Source organism: Lissotriton helveticus, chromosome 3_2 (assembly GCF_964261635.1).
Source record: "Lissotriton helveticus chromosome 3_2, aLisHel1.1, whole genome shotgun sequence".
NCBI lineage: Eukaryota > Metazoa > Chordata > Amphibia > Caudata > Salamandridae > Lissotriton > Lissotriton helveticus.
Window position 1 is genome coordinate 244256425 of NC_136062.1, and position 24115 is coordinate 244280539.

Consider the following 24115-nt stretch of genomic DNA (forward strand, 5'->3'; position numbering starts at 1 on the left):
CTGTTCATGGGAGACCTTGGGGATAAAAAAGTCTCGAAAATCTACCAATCGCTGGTCACTCACTGCTCCTCTTCCTTGGTGTCGTTGAAGGCCGCTTGGGAGGTGGATGTTGGACCGCTGGATGAGGATGACTGGAGAGAGGCGCTGGAATCCCCCTGGGGTGCGGCTATTGCAGTGCGGTTGAGATTCATACAATTTAAATACCTACATCGGGCCTATTACACCAGGGAGAGACTGTGGAGGGCGGGCCTTATTGCTTCCCCAGATTGCCTGCGCTGTGGGGCCGAGAGGGGCACATTAGTGCATACTGTGTGGTCATGTGTGGGCCTGGTCCGGTTCTGGGGTGGGGTGTGGGACTGCCTGTCGGAGGTGCTGGGATGGGAGCTACCTCGTACACCTAGGTTGGGTCTCCTTCATGTCCTAGATCAAGTGGTGGTAACGTCTATAAGCGCCATCTCCTTCTGTTGGGCCTTGTTGTGGCCAAGAGAGACCTGGCGAGGGCCTGGAAGAGTGACCGTGCCCCCCCACTTGGCACCTGGAAGGCGGGCTTAGACTTCCTCATGGGGCTGGAAAAGCCGGTGTTTGAGGCCAGGGGCTGCCCTCGGAAACATTACAAGATCTGGAAGCGGTGGGCGGACTACAGAGACCTGACATTAGATCCTCCCATTGTAACGGATGATGGTCCGTCTGATGATTGAAGCCTCGGGGCCCGGATAGCTCCAAGACACTTAGTGTGTTTCCTCTTGTCTTCTGCAGCTAATTGTGATCACGTGCATCGGGTTAGGGTGGGATAAGGGGTGGGTAGTTGGTACTGTTGTGATTGTGGGGGGGATACAGGGGCGGGTAGGGGTTAATCGAAAGTTTGAGCCATACGTATTTTCTACTGTACTTTGCATCTTGTCGTGTTCCCCTGCTCTTGGGGTGCTGTACACTTGATCTGCTTGAACTTTTAATAAATACGGTTTTAAAAAAAAAAAATGTTGGTTTGCCTGGAAGGTTAAAGAAAGTAGCTTCTACGTCATCTCTCAGGAGATTTAACCGCTTCTTCCTGGGATGGTATGCATACCTGTGCAAAAAAAGGTGTTTTTTGTGTGTAATGGCAATGACCTTGAGGACTTCGGAGTCGTAGCCCAGGTTTAGGAAATTGTGCCTTTAAGTAGGTGTGAAAAAGCGATCCTTGGTACGGTTTGTGGCTTTGCCAACCCCCAACTACCCCTCTCCCCAAGGCACCAGCTGTTAGGGTGATGTTAAAGTGGTTATTCCACATTTAAACAACACAATGGTATTCTTAGATCGCTTGGATACCTAGGTCAGTGGACTGGAAGCTGAACTCTGCTGCCTGGCTGGAATCTTTTGTTTTCAATCGGAGCATTAATTTGCCATTGTGCTAAACTGAGTTCTTTTGCAACTTGTGGGTTACCTTAAAGCAACTGACCTGTCCTTTGAGGCTAAACAAAGGCGTTGTGTGACTTTTGGGTTTTTTAAACACGTGCTAAATGTATATATTTGTGTGATTTCATGAAGATATGAAATGTTCCATTGAAATTGATATTGCTTTGTTACGGATGCAGACTTTTTTTCTTTCAATTAGTTTTCTAGGACCCAATGCATGTGAGGTATTCAGTGTTAATAATGAAGCAGTGGTGTTTTAGATGGGTGTTTTGTCCTTGCTTGAAAACGAAGCACAACTAGACATAAATTAAGTTGCATGAAATTCATCAGAAGGAGACCTTTTTTTGATTGCTGAAACCAATTACTTTGATCTTTTTTTCAAACTTCTGCACTTAAATGTTGATGAGGCATTCTTGATCTCTCAATAGGTATGAATACCTTAATTGGTTATGACCTTGTTCCAGAACCAAAAATCATTGATGCGGCATTAAGGGCGTGCCGACGGTTAAACGATTTGGCTAGTGCAATTCGCATCTTGGAAGCTGTAAAGGTGAGTTCATCCATAAAATGTGCCAGTCATTGGGATTCCTTTCTCATTGCCTGTCGTAGAGCATATTAATGGTTCCAACCTAATTTCAAGAGCCATCCCGCAACATCAACACTTTCCCAGTTTGTGTACACTTTTGTGACTAGCATAGTTTAGAGGTTTGACGGTATAAGTGGAGTTTAATGTGTGGAGACACACACTACGATTTCACAAAGAATTCATTTATAGGATAGAATCGGTCCTTTGAGATATGTGAATACATGGTTTAACAGTGTCTACGTGCCCCGTTCTAAACTTCTTATTTATTTGAGGACTTTATTGTTTCGTTGTGAATGATTTTATTTTACTTTTGAGGACTGATGGTATTGTAGTGTATTAATTAATGCACTGTAGTGAGTCTATCCAAATGCGTAGTAGAAACAGGTTAAAATGGTCAAGAATAATGAACCTTGTCTTGTACCATTTGTTCTGTTTTCCATATTGATAAAATGCATGTTTTTAATTTTCATGATTTTAAGTTGTGGTAGTTAATTTTAACGCTAACACAGCAATCCAGGCTTTTGCCGAAATGTCTGTTTGCTGCAGCTGGGGAAAATATCTGCACTTTGTCCCCCTCGTGAGATGCCTGTTAAGATAGATTTTGTAGGGAAGTAACAGTATATGCGAGGTTCTACTCTCCAAATGCATCTGCTCTGCTGGGATCAGCAACAAAAAAGTCTCATTGATCGAGTGAATATATATTCACTGAAAAATACAAAGGTTAAAGTAACATTATAATTGAGTGAATGTCAGTGATGGCATTAACGCTTTGAACTAAATAAAAAAAACACATTCACTAGTCCTAGTTAGCAGAGATAACTATAACGCGAAACAGTCTTTACAACATGGTTTTTACCAAGTTGTGCCTTCACCATGCATTTTTTTTTTTTACCACCCATGTTTTTAGAACGCATATGCTTTTATAACATATGCGTTTACCACGCATTCAAGGTTTAATTCAGGGGTGTGGGTGGGGTCTCCCCCCACAAATACATTGTTTAAATAAATCTATACATGTACATACGATCTAACAAGATGTGGGGTAAAAAATGCGTGGTGAAGGCATACTGAATATTTCACAGCTTTGTTCTGTCATACAACCGGTTGTACTTCTGCCATGTACTGCTTATGACCTCGCATATTGGAACACTCAATTTTTCTGTCACCTCATTTATGACATCCCTCATGACATTGTCAAGCCTCTTTTGCTCTTCAAATTAGTATTACATGATGAGCCTGAAAGTAAGTACAAAATAGCTCAAAATAATATGAAGCATCTTTAATGTCATGTCAGATAGAACTCCCTAAGGTGTAGCAAGCATGTGTTCTGTTCAACATTGACCCAATAATATACACTTCATGGGTAGTTAAGTTCACATTAACAATCAACCACAGGTAGATGGGTAACCACTACTGCACCTGCTGTGCAATTTATATACAGCTGTTCAGAGAAAACCAAGTCCTCAAGATACTTTGTCTGTTTCAAAATGAATACCCTTTTACGGGCAGCTTTAGTATGATTCAAACCCCTCAGTCGCTGAATCTACATTGAGAAATGAAGTTGATATGATTAGAAAAGTGGATACTGTAAACAGTGTTCACTCCATGAAGAGTTTACTCTGTGCCATACTGTTTACAGATAGGGAAACTCTCCCGATAAATATGCCACAGCTTATTAACAAGTATCTAGTAAGAACAGTATTCGCCAAGCAACACTTGTCTAAAAAGACACTTCACTTAAAATAGCCACGATCTGAAGGTGCTAAAGATCATACTACCTGCAGCCTTTATACTGTGGCGAAAACGTTAGTTCGCCCATCTTCTGAAGCAAAAAAGCATGTGTACATAAGTTAGTAACTGGTGCATACGCTGTTCTTTGTTATGTAGAAATTGTATCGCTCAGACGAATCTGTCTAATAACTCAAGGCTGCTTACAATACTTAATATCTAAGAGGTAGAATCTTTGCCCTTTTGGAAAGATTTTCTGCAGAACCGAGAAACTTGTGTGGAATATACTGGTCACAAGTCATCAACTGTCATCTGAACACAAGCTAGTCTTCAATTCAAAGATTTATAATGTGGTTACTACCCCTACATATCGATGATGCTTTAGAAGCACATGCGTTTTGTAAACCTTTACACCCATTTGTTGGGCACAGGCTGTACAAAATAAGGTAGGAAAGTAATATGGTAGTTACCCGCCACTTTGTAAACTATAAAATAAACTAGCACACAAATAAACTAGCACACATTGTATGATGTAATCAGTGATGTCACATGTAATGATCAGTGTAATATCTGAGGTCATGAGCAGTGCATGGCAAGGGCACAAGTTAGCTCTGTTAACTCTAACTGGTAAATTTCAGTTTTTTTTGTTCAAAACATTAATGTTAGCACGGATATATTCACCTAACTATAATGTTAATTTAACTTTTTGTTTCTTTACATTGAATTACTGTCTTTTTAATGTAATGTAATATTTTAGTATCATGCGTGAAGCCAACCACCTGCATGCCGAACCCTGCAGCAAACCCCACTCTGCACACGGCCAGGAGGTTGGCCACAAGGCGCAAATACAAACCTCGCAACCCGTAGGCAGTCAACCTTGCGCTGTGTATGTCCTTTTATCATGTGCAGCGCAGTGTTAGCTGCAGGGCTAGGCTCGCAGTCTGGTCCTGTGTCCAACTGCATAAGCAGCCAACTCCATGCTGCACAGAGCCTTTAACAGTGTGCAGCTTGGTATTGGCCACAGAGCTTGGCCTGCGGTCAGGTCCTGTGGCCAAACACTCTACACCCCGCATGCTCCTGTCCCCACACCACCACAGACTTTGGAGTGCACAGCATAGGGTTGGCCTTCTTATAGATTAATCTGAGGGTGCGTGCAGCCCCCTCCGCAACTCTCATCTCCCGGGGTCCAAGTTAGTAATTTGGGCCAGAGGGTGAGAAACACCCACGCCCTTGAGTCTGATTCAGTCCCAGTAACCCTATTTCCTGAGGCCCAATGTAATTATAAGAGGAGGAAAGCCACGTTGCCCATCCCCGGGGCCGAAATCGCTTAAAGTGAAGGGAGTATCCCCCGAGCAATTTTCAGACCGGTGTATCCCATCTCAGTGCACCCCCTCCCAGAGTACTGAAATGGCCCTAGGGATAGGGGGCGCTATCTATAAAAAGATACAAACACACAATAATGCTCCCACTTGGAGAGGGCATCTATTTATGCTGCACCCTCCGGATGGGAGCAATCTGTTGATCTGATGCAGGCATGAAAACTGATAAAAAATCTGTTTCCAGCCAGTGGGAGCATTTTTACAATCTCCTGCCAGCTGGGAGCAGACTTTGTGGGTGCTCCCGGATGCAACAAGTACGTTTGCTGGTTTTAAGCATAAGTGTGATATGTAGAGATAGTTATTAAGTAAGCCTGCAGCTGTTTCATGGCTTAATCACGTTCTGGAGATACAACCCAAGCCACTTTTGCATATTAAATGCAAACGTCTTTCGTACATAGTCTACAGTATTATTTGAGCCGATGCCCCTGGATCACTCTTCAGAGTAAAATGTTTGTGTGTAGCTTGTGGTGTTTCCTAATAAGATTTTTGTAGTCTTGCAAGCAGTGTATTCAGACTTTACATTAGTGATATAACTTGGTGAGTAAGTGGATTTGAGGGTGTCCAGAAACTAATTTATGATCTGACTCATAAGCATGAGCTCATGTCTCTGATCTTAACACAGGCTGTTAGGGCGGGCGAATAAACTCAAAATTATGAGTCACTCGAGTGCCAATGTATCACATTAAGTAAGTGAAATGTCTAAGCAGAAGTCAGAAAAGATGTATTTGGAAGCAGGATGCAACAAAGCGCTTCTTGTTATCTGCTTCACTCTTCCATGTTTCCTAGATTCTTTAATAATATCCATACATATTTTTGGGAGGCTTACGTATCTGAACTCTAACTTCATCAGCCAAGCAGCACAAATTAAGGGTATAGACATCTGATTTTGCCCAGGTGCGCCATGGGAAGTTAGGCACATTTCTTGTGTTGTGTGACATAAGATTATAATTTGTAAATAATGGTTGCAGGTGCAGTTATGTGTCTTACTCCTTGGAGTAGAGGCATCTTTAAATGGTGTCATCTTGAACTGTGTGTATGTATACTAGTTTTTAACTGATAAGCACATAGTGATAAACCCTCCCCTGGACTGTAAAGAAACCTTTTGAGTTGATTGTTTTGCAGAAGTGCTTCCACCTCCTGTAGGAAGTCAGTGACTGGGTTCTGAGGACTGTCGGTGCCGTACAAGCAGCAACTCTTTTGAAGCATCCATTGATCTAATGGTGTCATGTCTCTGATGGAAAAATAAGAGCCCTCTCACAAATATTATGTTGGGGTAGGATTTAGAGCAGAATTCACTGTTCTCTCATACAAGTGGAGTCTGGACCCTTGCGGCTGTGTCCACTAGCACTGTATTGGTGGTTTCTGCTGCTACGATATTGGGGGTGAGGGGAGTCTATTGCTGCCCATCCGGCAGACAGAAATGACTTCCATGTATGCTTATCAACAGCATGGTTTGGTTGTAAATGTCTACAGCAACATGGATTGGAAAATCTAATGGGTCTTGCCTTTGGGACATTGAATTTGCCAATAATGCGGCACAACATGGTGAAGACCTTTAATTAAAACAAAAGTGCACAATGCTTCATCATTTTGGTAGTCCTATGCATTCTCTATTAAACTTGCACACTTCCAGAAAATCCCATTCAAGCTAACAAATAAAAAGAAAACGAATGAGTGAAAAATCCAACTAATGGTGGTAATCAGTGGATGGGCTCGAACCCGTATGTAAGGTGACAATAGGTCTTATCGCAAGAAGACAACTTGTGCTGTCTGGTAGGTGAGACCTAAAAATAGAGCTTTTGCCAAAGCGCTTTCATTCCCTTATGGTCTCTGTGTGAATTGAATGTGCTGTACTGCCTCTTAGAAGTCTTGGTCTAGCAAGTGCTGCATGTTCAATAACCTGTAAATGATGTGAATGTGGACTTCTGGTGGAGGCCAACAATGCAGTCATTCACCTGCAAAAAGAGAGAAAAAGAAGGCCCAATGATTAGTGGCTGAGTCGGTTCCTAGGTGCCCGATTGGGTCACTGTTCAAGCGCACATGTGCCCTCATGCATGGGCACGTCTACGAAATGACACCAGCCCCCAATACCAACGAAATAAAAAACTTTTTAAGGCGGAAGGGCTGTTTACTCCCTGGTTCTTCAAGAAAATAAATTAATATGAAAAGGTGCCGCAGTCGTAATGGAGAAGTAGACTGAGTGTTCAGTGTTGCTTAAAAGTGAGCAGTGGAAGCATACTAGTCGACCAATCAAAAGAATGGTACAGAGGTTAGGATCCAGGGGAAGCCAAACAAGCAAGAGGAAGGTAAGCCAGTAAGTATTAAGGAAACAAAACATGATTTATAATAAAGACCACCAGTGGTGACTAATGGGCTTGCTTTAAGCCAACTAAGTTCTTGCAAAAGTTGAAATGAGAACTGAAGAGAGCAATGAAAACTCAAACAATGTGCATCTGTTCCCACTGTGTCGTTATAATATGGAACGTGCAGCACTGCGATTTCCTATAGGCCCTTAAAGTGATTCTTGAAAACAATGAAACGTACATTTTGCAACTGTTGTCTGCCCAGCGCTGAGACCGGTATTTTTACTTTGTTTATGCTTAATAAAGGAGTTTTTAAAGTCTTACAGTTGAAAGTGCACTGACACACTTGGACCAAATCCAAGTGTTTGTATGCAGCTGTCTGTCCCTACAGAAGGCAGGTAGGGCAGGGTGAATGAGGGTGTCATTTGGGTCTATTTTAATGTTTAAATGCAATCAAACCGTGGCAGACAATGGAAAATGCTAACTGTCAACAAAGAAACATTTTGTCTTAGTTCTGTAACATCATTCTTCTCTTAGTGTAATGTTCTTCCATCATTTTGTAAATGAAAAATTTTATTTTGATTAAGCCTTATAATCTAGAAAGGCCTCAACACATGTATACAGCCACCCATATTTATATCTTGTGGTTAATAGATATAAAAACTTTTTCTGTCCCCTTCCCACACCCGAAATTCATCCCTCCTGAAAGGGCATAAGAATAAGATCACATATCCCACTCAGTCCTTCAGATCAAGAGTGGGCAAGATGGTTGAATCTGTTGTCATTTATCCCCATTGCTAGAGGGAATACAAGCATCATAGAAGATTAGTTATTTTCTTTTTACTGTTCGTTTTAAACTAATTCCAATCTGTTTTCCTTCTTCAAACAGGATAAAGCTGGACCTCACAAGGAAATATACCCTTATGTTATCCAAGAACTTCGACCAACTTTAGACGAGCTGGGAGTTGCCACTCCAGAGGAACTTGGCTTAGATAAAGCATGAACATTGTAAGGATTGGCCTAAATTAATATTTATAATTGATGCTTCAAAACGCTGTTTTAACTATTATTAGTGTTTTTGGAAACAGTACTAGAACCATTGCGTCTTTAAACTTATTTGGGGGGGCGGGTGGGGGAGAATCTACAAAAGACACAATTTTAATCTGCAGAGTTCAGATATTTAGAACCTAACATTTGTATTTTTTATTTTGGTAAATAACGCCCACTTGATTAGAAGCATTTTTGTATCTTATTGCTGGGTGAGTATCTTTAGTTGAAGTAATTGTTGCTTTTAATGAGTCTTTTGCCAAATGGTGATTTCATCCATCTTGGTATGCTATAACCATGAATTCTTTTAATCAACATGTTGTAAGGACTCAAAACAGAAGGAACCCCAGAGCTCTTGCTGTATAATATATTGAAGCAACTAATTGCTTAACACAAACAGAACTTACTTGTATGGCTAAATGAAAACAAGCATTTACAATGCAATGGTCTCGGCATCATTAAAGGTAGAGCTATTTGCATTGCTCATGACATTTCGTGTTTTTTTTTTTTTTTAAATCAATAAATGGCATTGTCATTTACATTGCCAATAGCGTAATTGTTAAATAAATGGCATTGTCATTAACAATGCCAATAGCTACACCCTACACAGAGCCACCCTCACAGACAGAGCCACCCACACAGAGCCACCTACAAAAAAAATAAATGACATTGTCATTTACATTGCCAATAACACAATTAGGGGAGCAGAGGCAAGAAAAACTAGTGCAATCAGGGGGCAAAAGGCAAGAAAAATGGCACAATTAGTGGAGCAGAGGCAAGAAAAATGGCACAATCGGGAGCAGAGGCAAGAAAAACTAGTGCAATCAGGGGGCAGAAGGCAAGAAATCGAGCACAATAAGGGGGGAGAGGCAAGAAAAATGGCACAATTAGGGGAGCAGAGGCAAGAAAATGGCACAAACAGGGTGGCAGAGGCAAGAAAAACGGCACAAACAGGGTGGCAGAGGCAAGAAAAACGGCACAAGCAGGGTGGCAGAGGCAAGAAAAACGGCACAATCAGGGGAGCAGAGGCAAGACACATTGAGAAAGTTGAAACCCTTCCTCCCAGCCAAAGACTTCCAAAATGCAGTTCAAGCCCTAGTCATCCCCCGCATTGACTATGGAATTGTGACCATCAGTGGTCTCCCTTTAGCAACAACTGCACCCCTAAGAGCTTCCTTGAACGCTGCCGCGAGACTCATCACGGGCTCAAGAAAACACTCTCATATAACTCCTGACTTGAAATCTCTGAAATGGCTGCCCTTTGAAGCCAGAATACAACTGAAAATCGCTTTGATGACACACGCGGCTGTACACCACAATGCACCTAACTACCTCACTCAAAAGCTAACTATATCAGGAGGGTCGAGATCCAATAGAAGTTCAAAAAACTTACTCTTGAAACCTCGCAGGTTCCGGAAGGAAAAAACATACAAACGCTCCTTCTCAGGAATGGCGCCGAGGATCTGGAACGCACTCCCTCCCGAAACCAGGCTTATCTCCTCCACGGCCTTCTTTAAGAAAGAGGTGAAAGCCATCCTCATGGCTAAGTTCACCTGAACTTTAATGTCTGTTCCTCATTGACTTTCATGCCGCTTGGGTATTACTGGTTTCATGATTGTCTAATGTCAATTAATGTCATATTTTGCATGACCTAGATTTGTTTATTCCTCTTGTTTGCCACTAGTACATGATGGTCAGTCGATCCTTCTATGCTACTCACTAAATATCTATTATTAGACTATTCATGTTAGCCTACTGTATATCGAGGCCCCTTCCCCTTGCTCCCTGTAACTTTTAGATACTTATAGTATAAGTTCTCCTGATTTCTATCGTAATTGTATGTAAGACTCAGTATCGTCTTTTATTTTTTGCTTATCTGATTGTTTACTGACATTCTATTAGAACGTGACTGCTATCCGATCATGCTACTGAAGTTTATACTGCACCCAATATTATATCGCGTCACCCTCATGCTATCGTCACCCCCTGTTTCTGTGAAGCGCTCTGACATCTGTAAAGATCTTGTTCGCGCTATATAAAACTCTGAATAAATAAATAAAATAAATAAAGAAAAACTAGTGCAATCAGGGGGCAGAAGGCAAGAAAAACGAGTGCAATCAGGGAGTAGAAGGCAAGAAAACGAGCACAATCAGGGGGGCAGAGGCAAGAAAAATGGCAATAATAAAGTATTTATCCTACCTGACACAAGCGCCGTTCACTTTACCAAAGATCGCCTGGGGGCAATTCACTCTGCTTATCTGGGCACTGTATTCACAGTATAGTTGAGTAATTCATACAGTCGTTCTAGACACTACGTGCACAGTATAGCTGAGTAATTCATACAGAGCGTATCTAGGCACTACATGCACAGTATAGCTGAGTAGTGCAGAGTGCTGTGCCGTCTCATTGGCACCCTACATTTATTTACAAAGCTCCCTTCCCTGGAGGCTGTAAGTAACCCATCAGAGCATGTGCTACCTAGACTGTCCGAGATGGGACCTCTGGGAGAAGGACTGCGGTTCCTAGTAACACAACTCCTCGAAACTCGGTGTGTTTAGAGTTAAGATGCGCACCTTGTATTACCCTCAAATGCAATCAGTGTTGAATCGAACCCCTGGGGTTCCGGGCTGATGAGGGTGAGGAAGAAACTGCAGATTCCAGGAATGTTTGACTTTTCACTTTACCGGCCTAAAATCACAGAAGGGCACGGGGCGGAGCCGGCATTCGAACCCAAACAATCGATATACTAAACGCCCTCCTTGGGAATAGGTTGTGCCCTTTGGCCAGAAGTCTGCCCCCGGTCTGCCTTTGTTCCTGAGGGGAAGGGTGGGGGTCCTTGGCCTGAAGCCCCCCACTCCCAGGTGCCTTTGTACTGGGGAGGGAGTATACTGCACAATGACGCCTCCTGTTTGTTTGAACCAATAAAGGCCAGTGTCCAAAGGGAAGTGGCTGGGAGGGGGTCATCTCGAGTCGGAATGCCCAGACAGGCTTGGAGTTGGACAGGGTTGCTGAAACAGCTGCGGGAGAGGGGCTGCCAGGAGCTGGTTGTCTCGGGACAGGACAGCTGAACACGCTGCCCTCATACTCTGGGTGCGGCCGGAGGAGGGGGCTCCCGGGGTCAGGAGGTGCTGGACAGAGGGGCTGGGACAGGAGTTGGTAGACGGGGGAGCTGGGGTCAGGAGTCAGGGAGCTGGGGTCAGGAGTCAGGGAGCTGGGGTCAGGAGTGAAGACACCGGTAGGCGTGCTCCAAACTCTCTGAGACAGGAAGGGAGGAGAGGGAAGGAGCAAAGGGGAAGTGGAGGGAGAAGACAGGAGAAGAAGAGAGAGTGAAATAGAAAAAGGAGGAAAGAGAGGAGGAAGGACAAAGGCAAAGAAAGGAGGAAAGGAGCAAAGGGGAAAGGGAAAGTGAGGGGAGGGAAGTAAGGGGGTGAGGAGCAGAGATGTGGGGGGTGGTCGAGGTGAGGGGACTCCTGCAGTGAGGAAGTGTCATGGCCAGGCTTATGAAAGGCTGAGTCGGGGGTTCAAGGGGTCACTTGCGGTGAGCTTGTGGGTACTAGGGGTGACCAGTTAAACTTAGGGGTACCAGGGGTGAACCTGGGGGCGCTAGTGGCAAGACTTGGAGCACTTAATCGGGAACATTAGGGCTGATTCAGGAGTTCAGAGCGGGCCGATCTCCTCAGCGGGAGGGGGCGGGCACAAAGACACGGACAGCAGGAGGGGGGCGGGAAAAAGACACGGCGGGGAGGACAGCGAGAGCGAGCACTTGCGGTGAGCGTGTGGGTACTAGGGGTGACCAGTTAAACTTAGGGGTACCAGGGGTGAACCTGGGGGCGCTAGTGGCAAGACTTGGAGCACTTAATCGGGAACATTAGGGCTGATTCAGGAGTTCAGAGCGGGCCGATCTCATCAGCGGGAGGGGGCGGGCACAAAGACACGGACAGCAGGAGGGGGGCGGGAAAAAGACACGGCGGGGAGGACAGCGAGAGCGAGCTCTTGCGGTGAGCGTGTGGGTACTAGGGGTGACCAGTTAAACTTAGGGGTACCAGTGGTGAACCTGGGGGCGCTAGTGGCAAGACTTGGAGCACTTAATCCGGAACATTAGGGCTGATTCAGGAGTTCAGAGCGGGCCGATCTCATCAGCGGGAGGGGGGCGGGAACTAAGACACGGACAGCGGGAGGGGGCGGGAGCGAACCGATCAGCGGGAGAGGGGCGGGAAAAAGACACGGATAGCGGGAGGGGGGGCGGGAAAAAGACATGCGGGAACGAGGACAGCCAGAGCAGCCTACCTCATCTTAACCAGCAGCAAAATGGCGGACTCAAGCTTCCGAAAATTTTGGATTCGGGGGCGTGTTTTGGCGTTCTGAGGGACGGATGACGTCACAGGTGGAAAGAACACCAAAAACACGCCCCCGAATTTGAAAGAGACGGGGCTTGTTTGGAGTGACGCCTGTCTCCTCCAATGGCTGGCTTCCGTTTAGGAAGCCACCCAATGGAGGAGAGAGGAGGAGAGAGGCGGGTTCAAGTCCCCATCGCCAAATCATTAAATCTCAGACCGGAGACTGCGCAAGCGCAGCCTTTAGGTCCTCGACCTAAAAAGATGATTCGGCAATGATTACACTGTTTGAAAACCCACTGCTGTGATGAGCCCTGGTTTTGATCTGTACCCCCCACCACAGGATCTGACATTCCTGTGCTGAAACATGTCTTTGTTAGCAGCATAATCATCAGATGACACTAGCCTGTTCATGGAGGGCAGGACTGTAGGGCCTGGGCTCTGGCGAAGTCCTGCATACATGTGTGTATGTATAAACGTAGGCAGAGGCACACCCACCACCCCAGTCTAAGCCCATCTCCCAACCCCTTACTCCCCTTCAACCATGCGGCCAATCCCAGTGCGCACAGCCTGCACAACTGCAGAATTTATTCTATGACCAGACTTTTGTAATTTTTCGATACTTAGCCTTGGTGAGTACCACACAACCACAATCTTTGAATATTTCTTTATGTATTGGATCTCATGTATGGGGCAATGAAGATGCGGTTGAAGTCTATTTGCCAGGACCTTGCTGAGTATTTTATAATCCAGATTCAGCGTAGATGAGTATCATTAGGATGCCGGGCCTCCTGCTTCGCTTGGGGATGGACACTAAGAAGCATTCTCTGGTTATATCAAGGAGTCTACTGCGATTCAAAGTCTCATGTAAAATGCAGCAAGTCATGGCACCAACTGTGTAGTGTAAGTATGGTAAGATTTAGCCTGGAGGCCATCTGTTCCTGGTGTTTCTGTTCAGATATGGGGACAACCAGCACTTCTCGCTCCTTTGCACGTCCTGTGACGCTTTCACGTAAGCCTGTTTGGAAGTATATAATTTCTCCAGTTAGCCCTGCTACCTATTTGATCAGAGGCACCAACATCCACCCCCACCCCTGCCTCCAACTCCCTCCCAAGTGTACAAGCCTCACCAATGTCCGACCTGCTCCGCTGCCCTGGGCATGTGCTATAGTGAAATAGTCTTGCCTACTAATGTAATGGAGTTTTACTAACACTACAAAGTGTTGTATATGTGCTTTCCATAGGGCAAGTTGAGCCTCTGGCGCTGTGGAATCTCATTTTCCAGGTGTCATCCTCTGTGGTGGCCAGGTTGGCCCAGAGGGAGCAACCCACCCCTACCAACTAAGGCAAAAAACCTATAACTGCCAACTTTAATGCGTCCCACTCAGCACTGCTGTGGGAGTCAGTATGAGCATTGGTATCAAAGTGAGCTGCTATCGGGGGCCCCAGAAGGTTGGTACGTAGAGATATCTCCAAGTGAGAATTGGTGCCCTGCACCCACCCCAATGAGGTGGGTTATGGTCCGACAGCGTGCGACCCAAATACTCAGTGCGGCCCTGACCACAAGACCCACCAAACCCAGCCTCTTTTTGAGTCTGGCATGCAGATCGCCATATATCTGAGAGTCGAGCGAGCTAGTCGGTCCCGAAAACCCTGCACCCGTCCTGTATCAGCCAGTGGGGAAACAGGTCTGTCTAGGTTTTTGTCTTGACGCACAATTCTAGTCCAATGTCCAGAAGTTTGTATTATTCATATTGTGCATCCCCTGTTACATGTCACTTAATGGGTACCTACCTACTCAGCTGCTCTTTCTCCACTTTTTTTTTTATATTTCATAATTTTATTTTTTATTTTTTTTAAAGCCTACACCCTTACTACTTTCCTTCATTTATTTCCTTCAAGGCATCACCACTGCTAAGTCTTTTCTCACTACTTATTTAAATTGGATTTTTACTCATGAGATTATTCAGGATTTGGTCTTAGGTTGCATGATCCTTCGGAAACATTAGAACTACATGGTACCCTCTACTGTAGACCTCAATGCTAGTCTTCATCCACTCACTGCCATGCCTCTAGTAACTGGATATGCTAACTGTCAAGGCAAATGCTACCCTCTCCCCATTTTCCCACATTGCTCTCTTCCAGGGTCAACTGCGGTAGGGGCTTGATTCAGAGATCCCTTCAACAGCTGAGATCTAGTGTATCAGAGCACAGTATAAAATTCAGGTTGCAAAAGTTGAAGTGCACATTTAAGTGACTAGGTCTGAGTGATGAAAACGAGGTGAAATTACACGTCTTGCTTTTCATTGGGTCCAGCGCCTTCACAGGTGATTCAAACCACCTTAACTCTGTTGGCAACATTTTGAAATAGTTTTGGTGTCAAATGTTTGGATGACTGTAAAGATTATAAACAACACGATTTTTAAAATAGTAGGCCCTCCACCGCAATACTATGATGCTAGTGGTAGGCACCATCTGTGTTATGAATGGGACTTGTGCTGCAAGCACCCATGAACTTTTGGCCAGTGTGCGATTGACAATTCAAGCTTCTTAGACATTGACATTCACTTCTGACCTTCTCAAAGCTAAAACTATTCTCCTGAAAGAATACAGAGTTTTAGGAATTTTCGAACCATTTCTTTGTTGACTTGATTGTTAAAATGTTTGGTAAGCTGCTGCAGCAGGAGATCAAATACCGGGTGGCCATTAGTATGCCCAGTCTTTTATTGACTTAACACAAGTATTTTGACCGTAGCCCCCATATCCCCCCTCCCCGCCGCCATCCACTACGTTAGGCAGTGATCTTGATGGATAAATAGTTGACATTTTGAAAACTCTTCATAGTGGAACTTAGGTCACAGTTTACTTCAGCACTTAAGCACAGATGGGGCTCAAATAGATTTCCCTTTAAAAAGTAAAGTAGGGATGTGGCTCAGCTCACAATCTTTTTAGCATATTCAATAATGATCGGAGTAGAACTTTACTTCATCTGGGAGTCTGTGTCTTAGTGTTGGGGTTGCTGTGCATCCCTTTCTTGCTCTTGGTTGATGATGCAGTTATATTGTATTACATGGAAAATTCTAACTGGTTTTTCCTCATTTAGATGTAAAACAAAAATTGTAAAGGCTGCAGAGAGTCAGCCTGTATCTGGGGGGAAAGTCTCAACTCTGGGGCAACATATGTGCACACAGTGATAAATGGGGCATGTTTCTTTGACTTAATAGCATTGGTTATATGGATTATGCAGCCTAATAAAACCTCTATTGAATTCCATCAAAGAAGGTTTGCTATATTTATCGGTCTGTGTGTATTCTATGGCGTTTGTCTCCTGCTATGGCTTCATATTTGTCTTAAAACTGAAACCTTTTTTCTCGTGATTCAAGTGCTTACTATTTTAGAAATACCAAACACTTTGCTAATTCCCTCTGCAAATCCCTACATGCTAATTCCCCCTGCCAATCCCTACATGCCAATTCCCCCTGCCAATCCCTACATCTAAGTGCTGATAACATATTAAGATTCTGATTATCGATTGTGCTATAAGTTGGACTTTGTCAACCATGTGCCAGAGTATAAAACGAGACCGGGGCCAGAAACTATCCTGCTTGGTGAACAAGTCTCATTCCTTCTCTCCGACATCTAAAACCTTTCCTTGTTTCTGTGTCCAGTTTATAAACATGTCAGATGTTAATAGCTTAAACGAGTGCTCCAGAGTAGAAAAATGTGTCATGGAATTTTGCCTAAACAGTCTGCAAATATCAACTATGTTGCTAAAGTATGGGGATTATTGATTATCAATTTGTACAAGCGCTGCATTGCTTTGGGAAGCCCACCCAGGTCTTGAAAAGCATAAACATAGCATGTAATAAACTAGTGAAAAAGTGACTGTGATTTAAAAGTTGAAAATGGAGATCTAACAAGCTGTCAGTCTGTAGTTAAAAGCTTGACATTTGCTCTGTAATAGCTCTCATGCTATAGGAATTAATCTAGACCCCACTCTTTAATGATTGTAACATTTTATGCAGAGAGCACTAAATCCCCTATACCCCACAATGTCTCTGCGACCAAACACAAGGCTTCGGGACCCCCTCTGCCTTTGGGCCATGGTTGGCACCAAGACCATGTTTTCGACGCCCGTCCTAAGGCCAGGCACCAAAACAAACAGTCAAGCCTTCCGGCTCGGGATAGTAGAGTCAAATCGTCTTCGGAACCAAAACCTTTTGCTTGGAAGGATAATAAACACTAGTCCGGTTCGGCGTCGAAATCGAAAGGGGGCCTTCCAAAGCCTCCAGAACTCATCCTGGACATTATGAAAGCAAAATTAGACCCTAAGCAAAACAAAATATACATCAATCCAAATACTGGACATATTTTGGCAAAAACGCCTTCCAAAAGTAGTCAGTTCAGAGGACACTGGTTATAAGAGTCATCTCATGAAGGAGGACATGGCTACAAGTCCTGTTCACCCTACTCCGCAGTCCGCTCCACCACTACCACAATTGCCAGGCTCAGATCCTCTGCACATAACACCTCAGGGGGCTCCTCATACACAGTTTGATATAGGGGATGATGAGACGATGACAATAGTCATTTACCAGCCAATCCATGGGATGATTATAATATTGATCCACCCATGCATAATGATCCAGATTTACACCCTGTGAAGCCATCACCTCCAGATATTAACGTAGCTTATATAGAGCTGGTTTCAAGAACAGCAGCTTATCATGGGGTTACATTAGAAAAAGAGTCTTTGGACGAAGACTTTTAATATGAGACTCCAGGGCCTTCACATAGGACAAGTCAGAGTCTTCCTATGTATATTGAGACATGCAGATGAAATATTTAAGGACCCTGGTCATGCCCACATTTTAACACCTAGGGTTGACCAATATAAACCCCCACCATCTGATTCTATTTTTATTAAAGGAGAGTTTCATTTAGACTCACCAGTAGTCTCTAATGCTCGTAAGAGCAAGTTTGCAGACCTCTGCAGATGCACCTTCCCCAGACAAAGAGCCTAAATTGATAGATGCATTGGGTAAAAGGGTGGTTGCCAATGTAGGGCAAGCAGTGCTAAAGATACTTTTTGAAACAACTGTCACGCCTACCGGTTAGCCACCGCGTTTGGGGAATACTGCTATAAAGCCTATGCAAAGCATGTGTATCTACAGCCTACATGCCTCGAATGGATTGTTACTTACCCAATAAGCATCTGTTCTTGGCATGTAGAGCTGTAGATTCACATGTGCCCTCCCACCGGCCCAGACACCTGTAGTTGTTGCAGTTCTCATTATGTACATTACATACACATGGACATCTCTGTACTACACTCACTTAACTCCATTCACACCCTCTTGCGGGAAAACAATCTAACAATGGAATCGATGCCCATGCGCATGATCACCGAAAGGAGTTGCGGGTCATCTTGTCTTGTGACTGTGACAGACTTCTGCGACGAAAAACAGCTTTCAAACATCCAGACCCAACACTAGATGGCAGGAGTTTGCAAAGCATGTGAATCTACAACTCTACATGCCAAGAACAGATGGTTACTGGCTAAGTAACATAATCCTTTTACAGTCCCGTGTTTATCCCTGAATATTTGTTCCATGGTTGAATGAAACTGCATGAATCCAAATGTGTATTTGTCGCTGGCTGGCTGCCCAGGGGAGAAAATTTATCTTTGAACAGATTTTTTTTTTCTTATTACTATTCTGCTGCTAATTTGAATCATTAACCTGTACATGTTGATATTATTTTCCACTTTGAGTTTGTAATTTTGTAGGAACTGGTTTAGCAAAAACTAATTAGTACTTTAATAGCTAATACTAAACCATGTTTCTTCTTTTCTAGGTCGGCCTGCCTCTGAATTTTATTGTTGATGCTACTTTACTGTACACAGCCACCTCAAGATGCAAATATGTTAAGATATTACCTTATTTGAATTAAAACTTTTCTTTTATTGCGTCCTGATGAAGCCATGTAATATTGAACTGGACCTAATAAATGGAAAATTGTTGTACCTCTATATTCTGTGGAAAAGGTGTGATGGACTGCAGACTGGAAGGAAGCATTCACCATGTTTAGTTTTAGACTAGCAGACAGATTGATAGCAGATCAGTGTGAAATGTGTTACAGAGACTTGAAATAGAATGTTCATAGTGCTCCATCTCAGGTGTTGTCATAAAACAAAAAACAAGTCTGGCATAGGTTTTTTTGGGGGGAGGGGGTATTGAGGACCTATTTTTTTATTATGTGAATTGCAGAGGACTGCTTTTCGGCCCGGAGTTAAGTCTTCAGCCTCATCATAAAGTGATGGTAAACTACCAAATTTCCTACTGCACAATTTTCTTAAAACCCACAGCACTGAATTGTATTCCAGCAATAACATTTCCGCTCGTAATAGTTTAATTGTTCAAATACCCATTTATTGAAAATAATTCAACTTTAAGGAATTTGAACATTTAGAAATTCAAAAGAAAAGCTGAAGTAGGGACAATGTAAGATGGAGGTGGCAAGTTGGAAAAGCAGCAACCCGGGTTTAGGTCTTGCCCAGGCAGCGCAAGCACGGTTTCCTCACAATCTATTGTTTTCTAGCTGTGGGTATAGAGGCCAACCATTGTTTACCATGGTTGGCTCCATTGTCTTTCTCATTTACATGCTTCTTATTGGTTAGCTGTCTTAGGATTCCTTCCTCTTTGTGTACTTATCCCGCCTCTGAAGCACAAATGTATTTCATGTGTCCTTCCATTGCTCATTTGTTTTACGCTCTTTTTCTGTGTGTTTAAAGTTGTTTAGAATGTATCTTTTTCAGCTGGCTCCCTTGTGTACTTATCCCCCCTACGAGTTGTTTGCCGCCATCAGCCCAGCTTCCCTCATGCGTGTTGCTTGTTCCCAGCAGCTCGGCTACCCTCATGCGTGTTGCTTGCCCCGCCTGCTTTACATGTCTGTGTCAGCATCATAGTATATTTATTTTCAATCCTGCTGCTGTACCACATAGGTAAAATACCTTCACAAAGCCAGTAGCTCTTGCATAGGTAAGACCTATTGGCTTTGCCAATTCTTGTTTTCAGATGAAAGGAAGATTCAAACTAACATACACATTACCTTGAGATTATTTTCTAAACAAATTGCTTTTGAATCATATGATAGAAAAAGGTGAGGTTTACCCAAATGATCACAAGATCGGAGTCTGTCAAAATAGGAAGCATTTAAAGAACTAGTTGCTTAGGTTTATCTATTGGGATTTCTGTTTGAACATATGCTGCTGGGGAGCAATGGAAGGGTATACATAATGACCCTTTAGTGGTCACCCCCAAACAAAAATTCATGTGCAGTTTGAAGACTTGTCATGGTGTGTGCAAGCTAAATACAAGGCGCCATGATGGCAAACAAAATTACATCTGTCATGTTTACTGTGTGTACATTAAAAATATATTGAAGTTTTAATGCTTAGCTTGCATAACAAAGTTATTTTTCTTTTTTAAGCATTTTTTTGATAATGCATTTATTTCCATAGATGGTAACAAAGCCATCGCCACTAGGATTTACTTAGGATTGAGTCAATATGCAAGGGCAAGTTCAGTCCCTTTCTCCTGACCAAATTATGTCCTGTACAAAACCAAAAAGGTCTGTTAAACACACTTGAGCATTGTACACATCTCATGCCGTTTATAGATTTTTGTCCCTGCCTCCACCCCCGCCCCCCAAATCCATAATGTTAAGATATGTTCCCAAGCATTGTTTTCTCTGACTTTGCAGTTACTTGTGTTATGACATAAGTCTAAAACCAGCAGGCTGAAAACGCATGGATCGCTAAATCTGAGCAATCTTGTAATAGCCCTCTTCCCTTGTCATAAAAATTACTAAAACATTGATATATTTGCCATTTTTGCATAGTAAACATAACCCCTTTAACCCCTTGGGCGTGGCCGCGATTCTGCGGCGGTTTTAAAGAGTGGGCGGGATCATGACGGCCCCCAGCCGTCATCAGCACACGCCCACCATGATGCATGACGGCCGGGGGCCGTCATCAGCATAGAAGGGGTTAAAATAAATCTGTAAAACACTGATTTGAAACCTTGCCTCTCCGTGAGATTGTTTAGAGTCCTTGTACAGATTTCATCTTGGGCACATTTGAAGAATACTCAATTTCTGAAAAAGTATCCCGTATTTTTCAGCATTTCAAGTTATAAACTGTGAAAATGACTTTAAAATAAATTCTTTTTTTTTACAAAATTGTGATTGATAAAAATTCAGATTCCCTGTAAAGATTTAATGGCCTGAGCACCAAAAGCATTCCAAATGGGAGATGGTCAACAGATTTCTTTTCTCAATAGTAGAAATTAACCTGTCATCAGCCTAGATGTAGTTTACCCTACATAAAGTTTGGTTTCTGACAAATAGCTAAAGATAACGGTTGACTAAAAATGTTTGAGGATGCAAGGCATTCCTTCCTAGAGCCTCTCACAAAGTTGTAAAATTCAAATATCACTACATTGGTCAAAACATCCTACTTTGTGTCCTTTTTTTATTAGGTCTTGGCTGGAGATAGCCTGCATGCGCTGCCCTCTGCATCCCAGAGACTCTTGGAATCAATACAGATTCCGAAGCTCTCAGAGGCAGAGTCGAAGCCCCGCCCATCTTTTTAATTGGCTAGGGTCAACTTCCATGCAAAACGCTGGCTTTTTTTATTGAAAAAAGGAGGCTTCTTAGTCCCTCCTTGTCGCCACCTTGTCTCCTTTTGGCCACGCCCACCGGGATGATCTTTTACCGGCGGCCTGACACACTCCCCTTCATTACTCCTAACGCACTTTTTAGGTTTCGACTGCAAAAAGCTGCGCAAGCAGCTTTTGCGCAGGAGAAATCTAATGAACTGTAGTGTGGCTTTGGGTCGGCCCTCGTCATTCATTGGCTGGCTCCATAAATGGAGCCTAGCCATTGGACGAGGGGCCTGTCCGTCAATGCCGGACCAGATTCGGAGGCGTTCCCGAGATTCTTTGGCTTTTGCCGACGTCACGCGACGTCAGCCGAAAGCCGGGAACGCCCCCGAATCTGGTCCGGCATTGCCGGCACCAGTGACTATCCTGCTCCTGATTGGTGAAGCTGCGTGGGCGTCACTGCTGGTCCACGAGGGAGCCCACTCCTCGGGAAACTTCGCCGCCCGCCTGCCTGAGCTAGTGACGGGCCGCCGCGCTGCCTGCGGCGAGCCGGAAGTGACCGGCCGGCCGGCCAATCCTAGCGCGGCTGGCCGGAAGTGCCCGCCCCCCGCAGCCCGGGGGAAGAAGGAAGACGGCAAGAAGTATGGCGGCGCCCGCGGGGCTCCCGTGGCCTGGAGGGAGCCCCGGGAGATGCGGAGGACGTTGCCGGTCTCCCATTCCAAAGAGGGAGACCGGAGAAGTGCCAGCGAGATTGTCGCCGTCGATGTTGCCGGTCTCCCATGCCGAAAAGGGAGACCGGAGAAGTGCCGCCGTCGCAAGGTGCAGGTGAGTCGATCTGCTTGCACAGGAGGAGCCCCGGGGAAAGAGAACGTCCCTCCGCGGCCCCGGAGAGTCCCGAGGAGCGGGAGCTCTCGTCCAGCAGCCGCCGGACCCGGTGAGTGCCTGCAAGGGGAGAGGGGCGTCGGGACACATTGTCGGTGTCCGCCCCTCCCCCCGTAGTAGAAGTCACCATGTCCCCTGCGCCTCTGTCCCGTGCATCCCCGTGCGCCTCCTCCTTCCCTCGTGTCGGGTCTCCTTCTCCGTGGGTCTCAGCCGTCTGGCAAGAAGCTGGGACTCGGGTAAAGATGGCGGTAAATGCTCCACTGGGGCACATCTGCCCAGAGGTGTGTTATGAAGGGGAAATAAATGCCATGATGCCAGATGTTACATTTATTAAGTTTAATGGAGCCCACAGCCGAGCGTGATTCTACCTGGGCTGTCAAACCTGTCACTCTTATCGCCACCATTCTGCAATAGAGTTACAATGACGTCATGCAACATGGCAAGGCGCACGTCACTATGCCGGTCCCAATCCACGACAGTGCTGCGGTATCCGTCGGTATTTTTGAATGGGTGAACAGTGCCAGCAATGGAGATGGTGCCTGGTGCCCCAAAGTGGCGCTTCATTTGCCATGATTGCAGAGTAGCACCAACCGAGGGGCCACCAGCCACCTCTGGATTGCAGGAAGATATGGCGGAGCGGCCAACCAGCTCTCCGCTGTGGCAGCAGCCGGGCATCAGTCCGTGCCTGGCACCGTGCTCAGGGCTCATGGACTTCAGCAGCAGGTGGGTGCCAGGGCGACGGGCAGGCGGAGAGGGCACTATAAACACTCCCTGCTGAGGAGGTCGGGGTGTCGTGTGCTCCTAGCCTGCACCCTGGAGGGGAAAAGCCAGCACGGGTGGTCTGCAGACAGGGTCACCTGCCCTGAGTCCTAACTCTGCACTCTCCCTTCACCTGCAGGGTCAGTGGAGCAGACTAATGGAGTCCAGGGCCAGGACACCACAGTGTTGCTTCGCTGCAGCTACACTCCGACCTTGGATTTGATGTTTTAGTGTCTGCCCTGATAGAGCCTGATATCATGCTGACTGTTCCCGAAGCTTCCATGGCTCTGCTTTCAGAGGGCAGCCCCAACACCCTCCACCTGAGGCACTCTGTGCACAGTTGGTACAGTCATGGCTGCTACGAAGAGATGTATACCTTGGGCCAAAGAATGTTTTATTTACATTACTAGTTGTAATACTCTTATGCTACCTCACTATTTCCCTTTAAGGTGTGATCGTGGGTGTGTGCTCTCGCCCCTGTGTGTGGTTGTGCTTCAGGGCTGTGAGCAGCTTTTATTGTTTATCTGAACCTGTGGAGTAAATGGGGGGAGGAGAGGCGTAAACTGACCCAAACCTTGATATGTCTACTATCAGGTCCGGTCCTGCAGAAGCTTTCTCTGCTCTCTTGGACCCTATGAGTGAGAACAAAGATGCAGCATCAATGTGTAGGAACACGTGCAGCACGGAGCAGGGCTTCGGATGAGGGAAAGTGACTGACTGGTCGATAAGAGAGCGGGCGCAGCAGGAAGACACCCGCTGGACCAGGGAGACCAGGGCGGCGACACCGCGGCGGAACCAGGGCTGCTGCCTTCAGGGCAGGGTGGCTTGCTTTAGCATGAGGGTGGGCACACGTTGCTGCACTGAGTTCATTGGGCATGCAGTTGGCAGCGCTAGGTTGGGTATGGCAGCACCAATGTGGCCCTGCTGACTGGACCAGGGCGAGGACTGACAACGCAATTTCTCTTTTCAACCTGCGCCTCACAACAACCAAGTGCGTCCTTGTAAAAGAAAGCAGTAGAGACCGGGGCCTTTCTTTTAGAGG

General features: G+C 45.1%; 1 protein-coding gene across 1 annotated transcript in view; it reads left to right on the plus strand.

Moving 5' to 3' along the window:
- Positions 1-18800, plus strand: part of COX5A (cytochrome c oxidase subunit 5A) — a 43288-nt gene extending 24488 nt beyond the window's left edge. The window contains exons 3-5 of the mRNA XM_078685119.1: positions 1821-1942; positions 8278-8396; positions 18626-18800. Of these exons, the coding sequence (XP_078541245.1) occupies positions 1821-1942; positions 8278-8391 (236 nt within the window). The 3' untranslated portion in view covers positions 8392-8396; positions 18626-18800. The remainder of the gene's footprint in view (positions 1-1820; positions 1943-8277; positions 8397-18625) is intronic.
- Positions 18801-24115: the final 5315 nt, after the last annotated feature.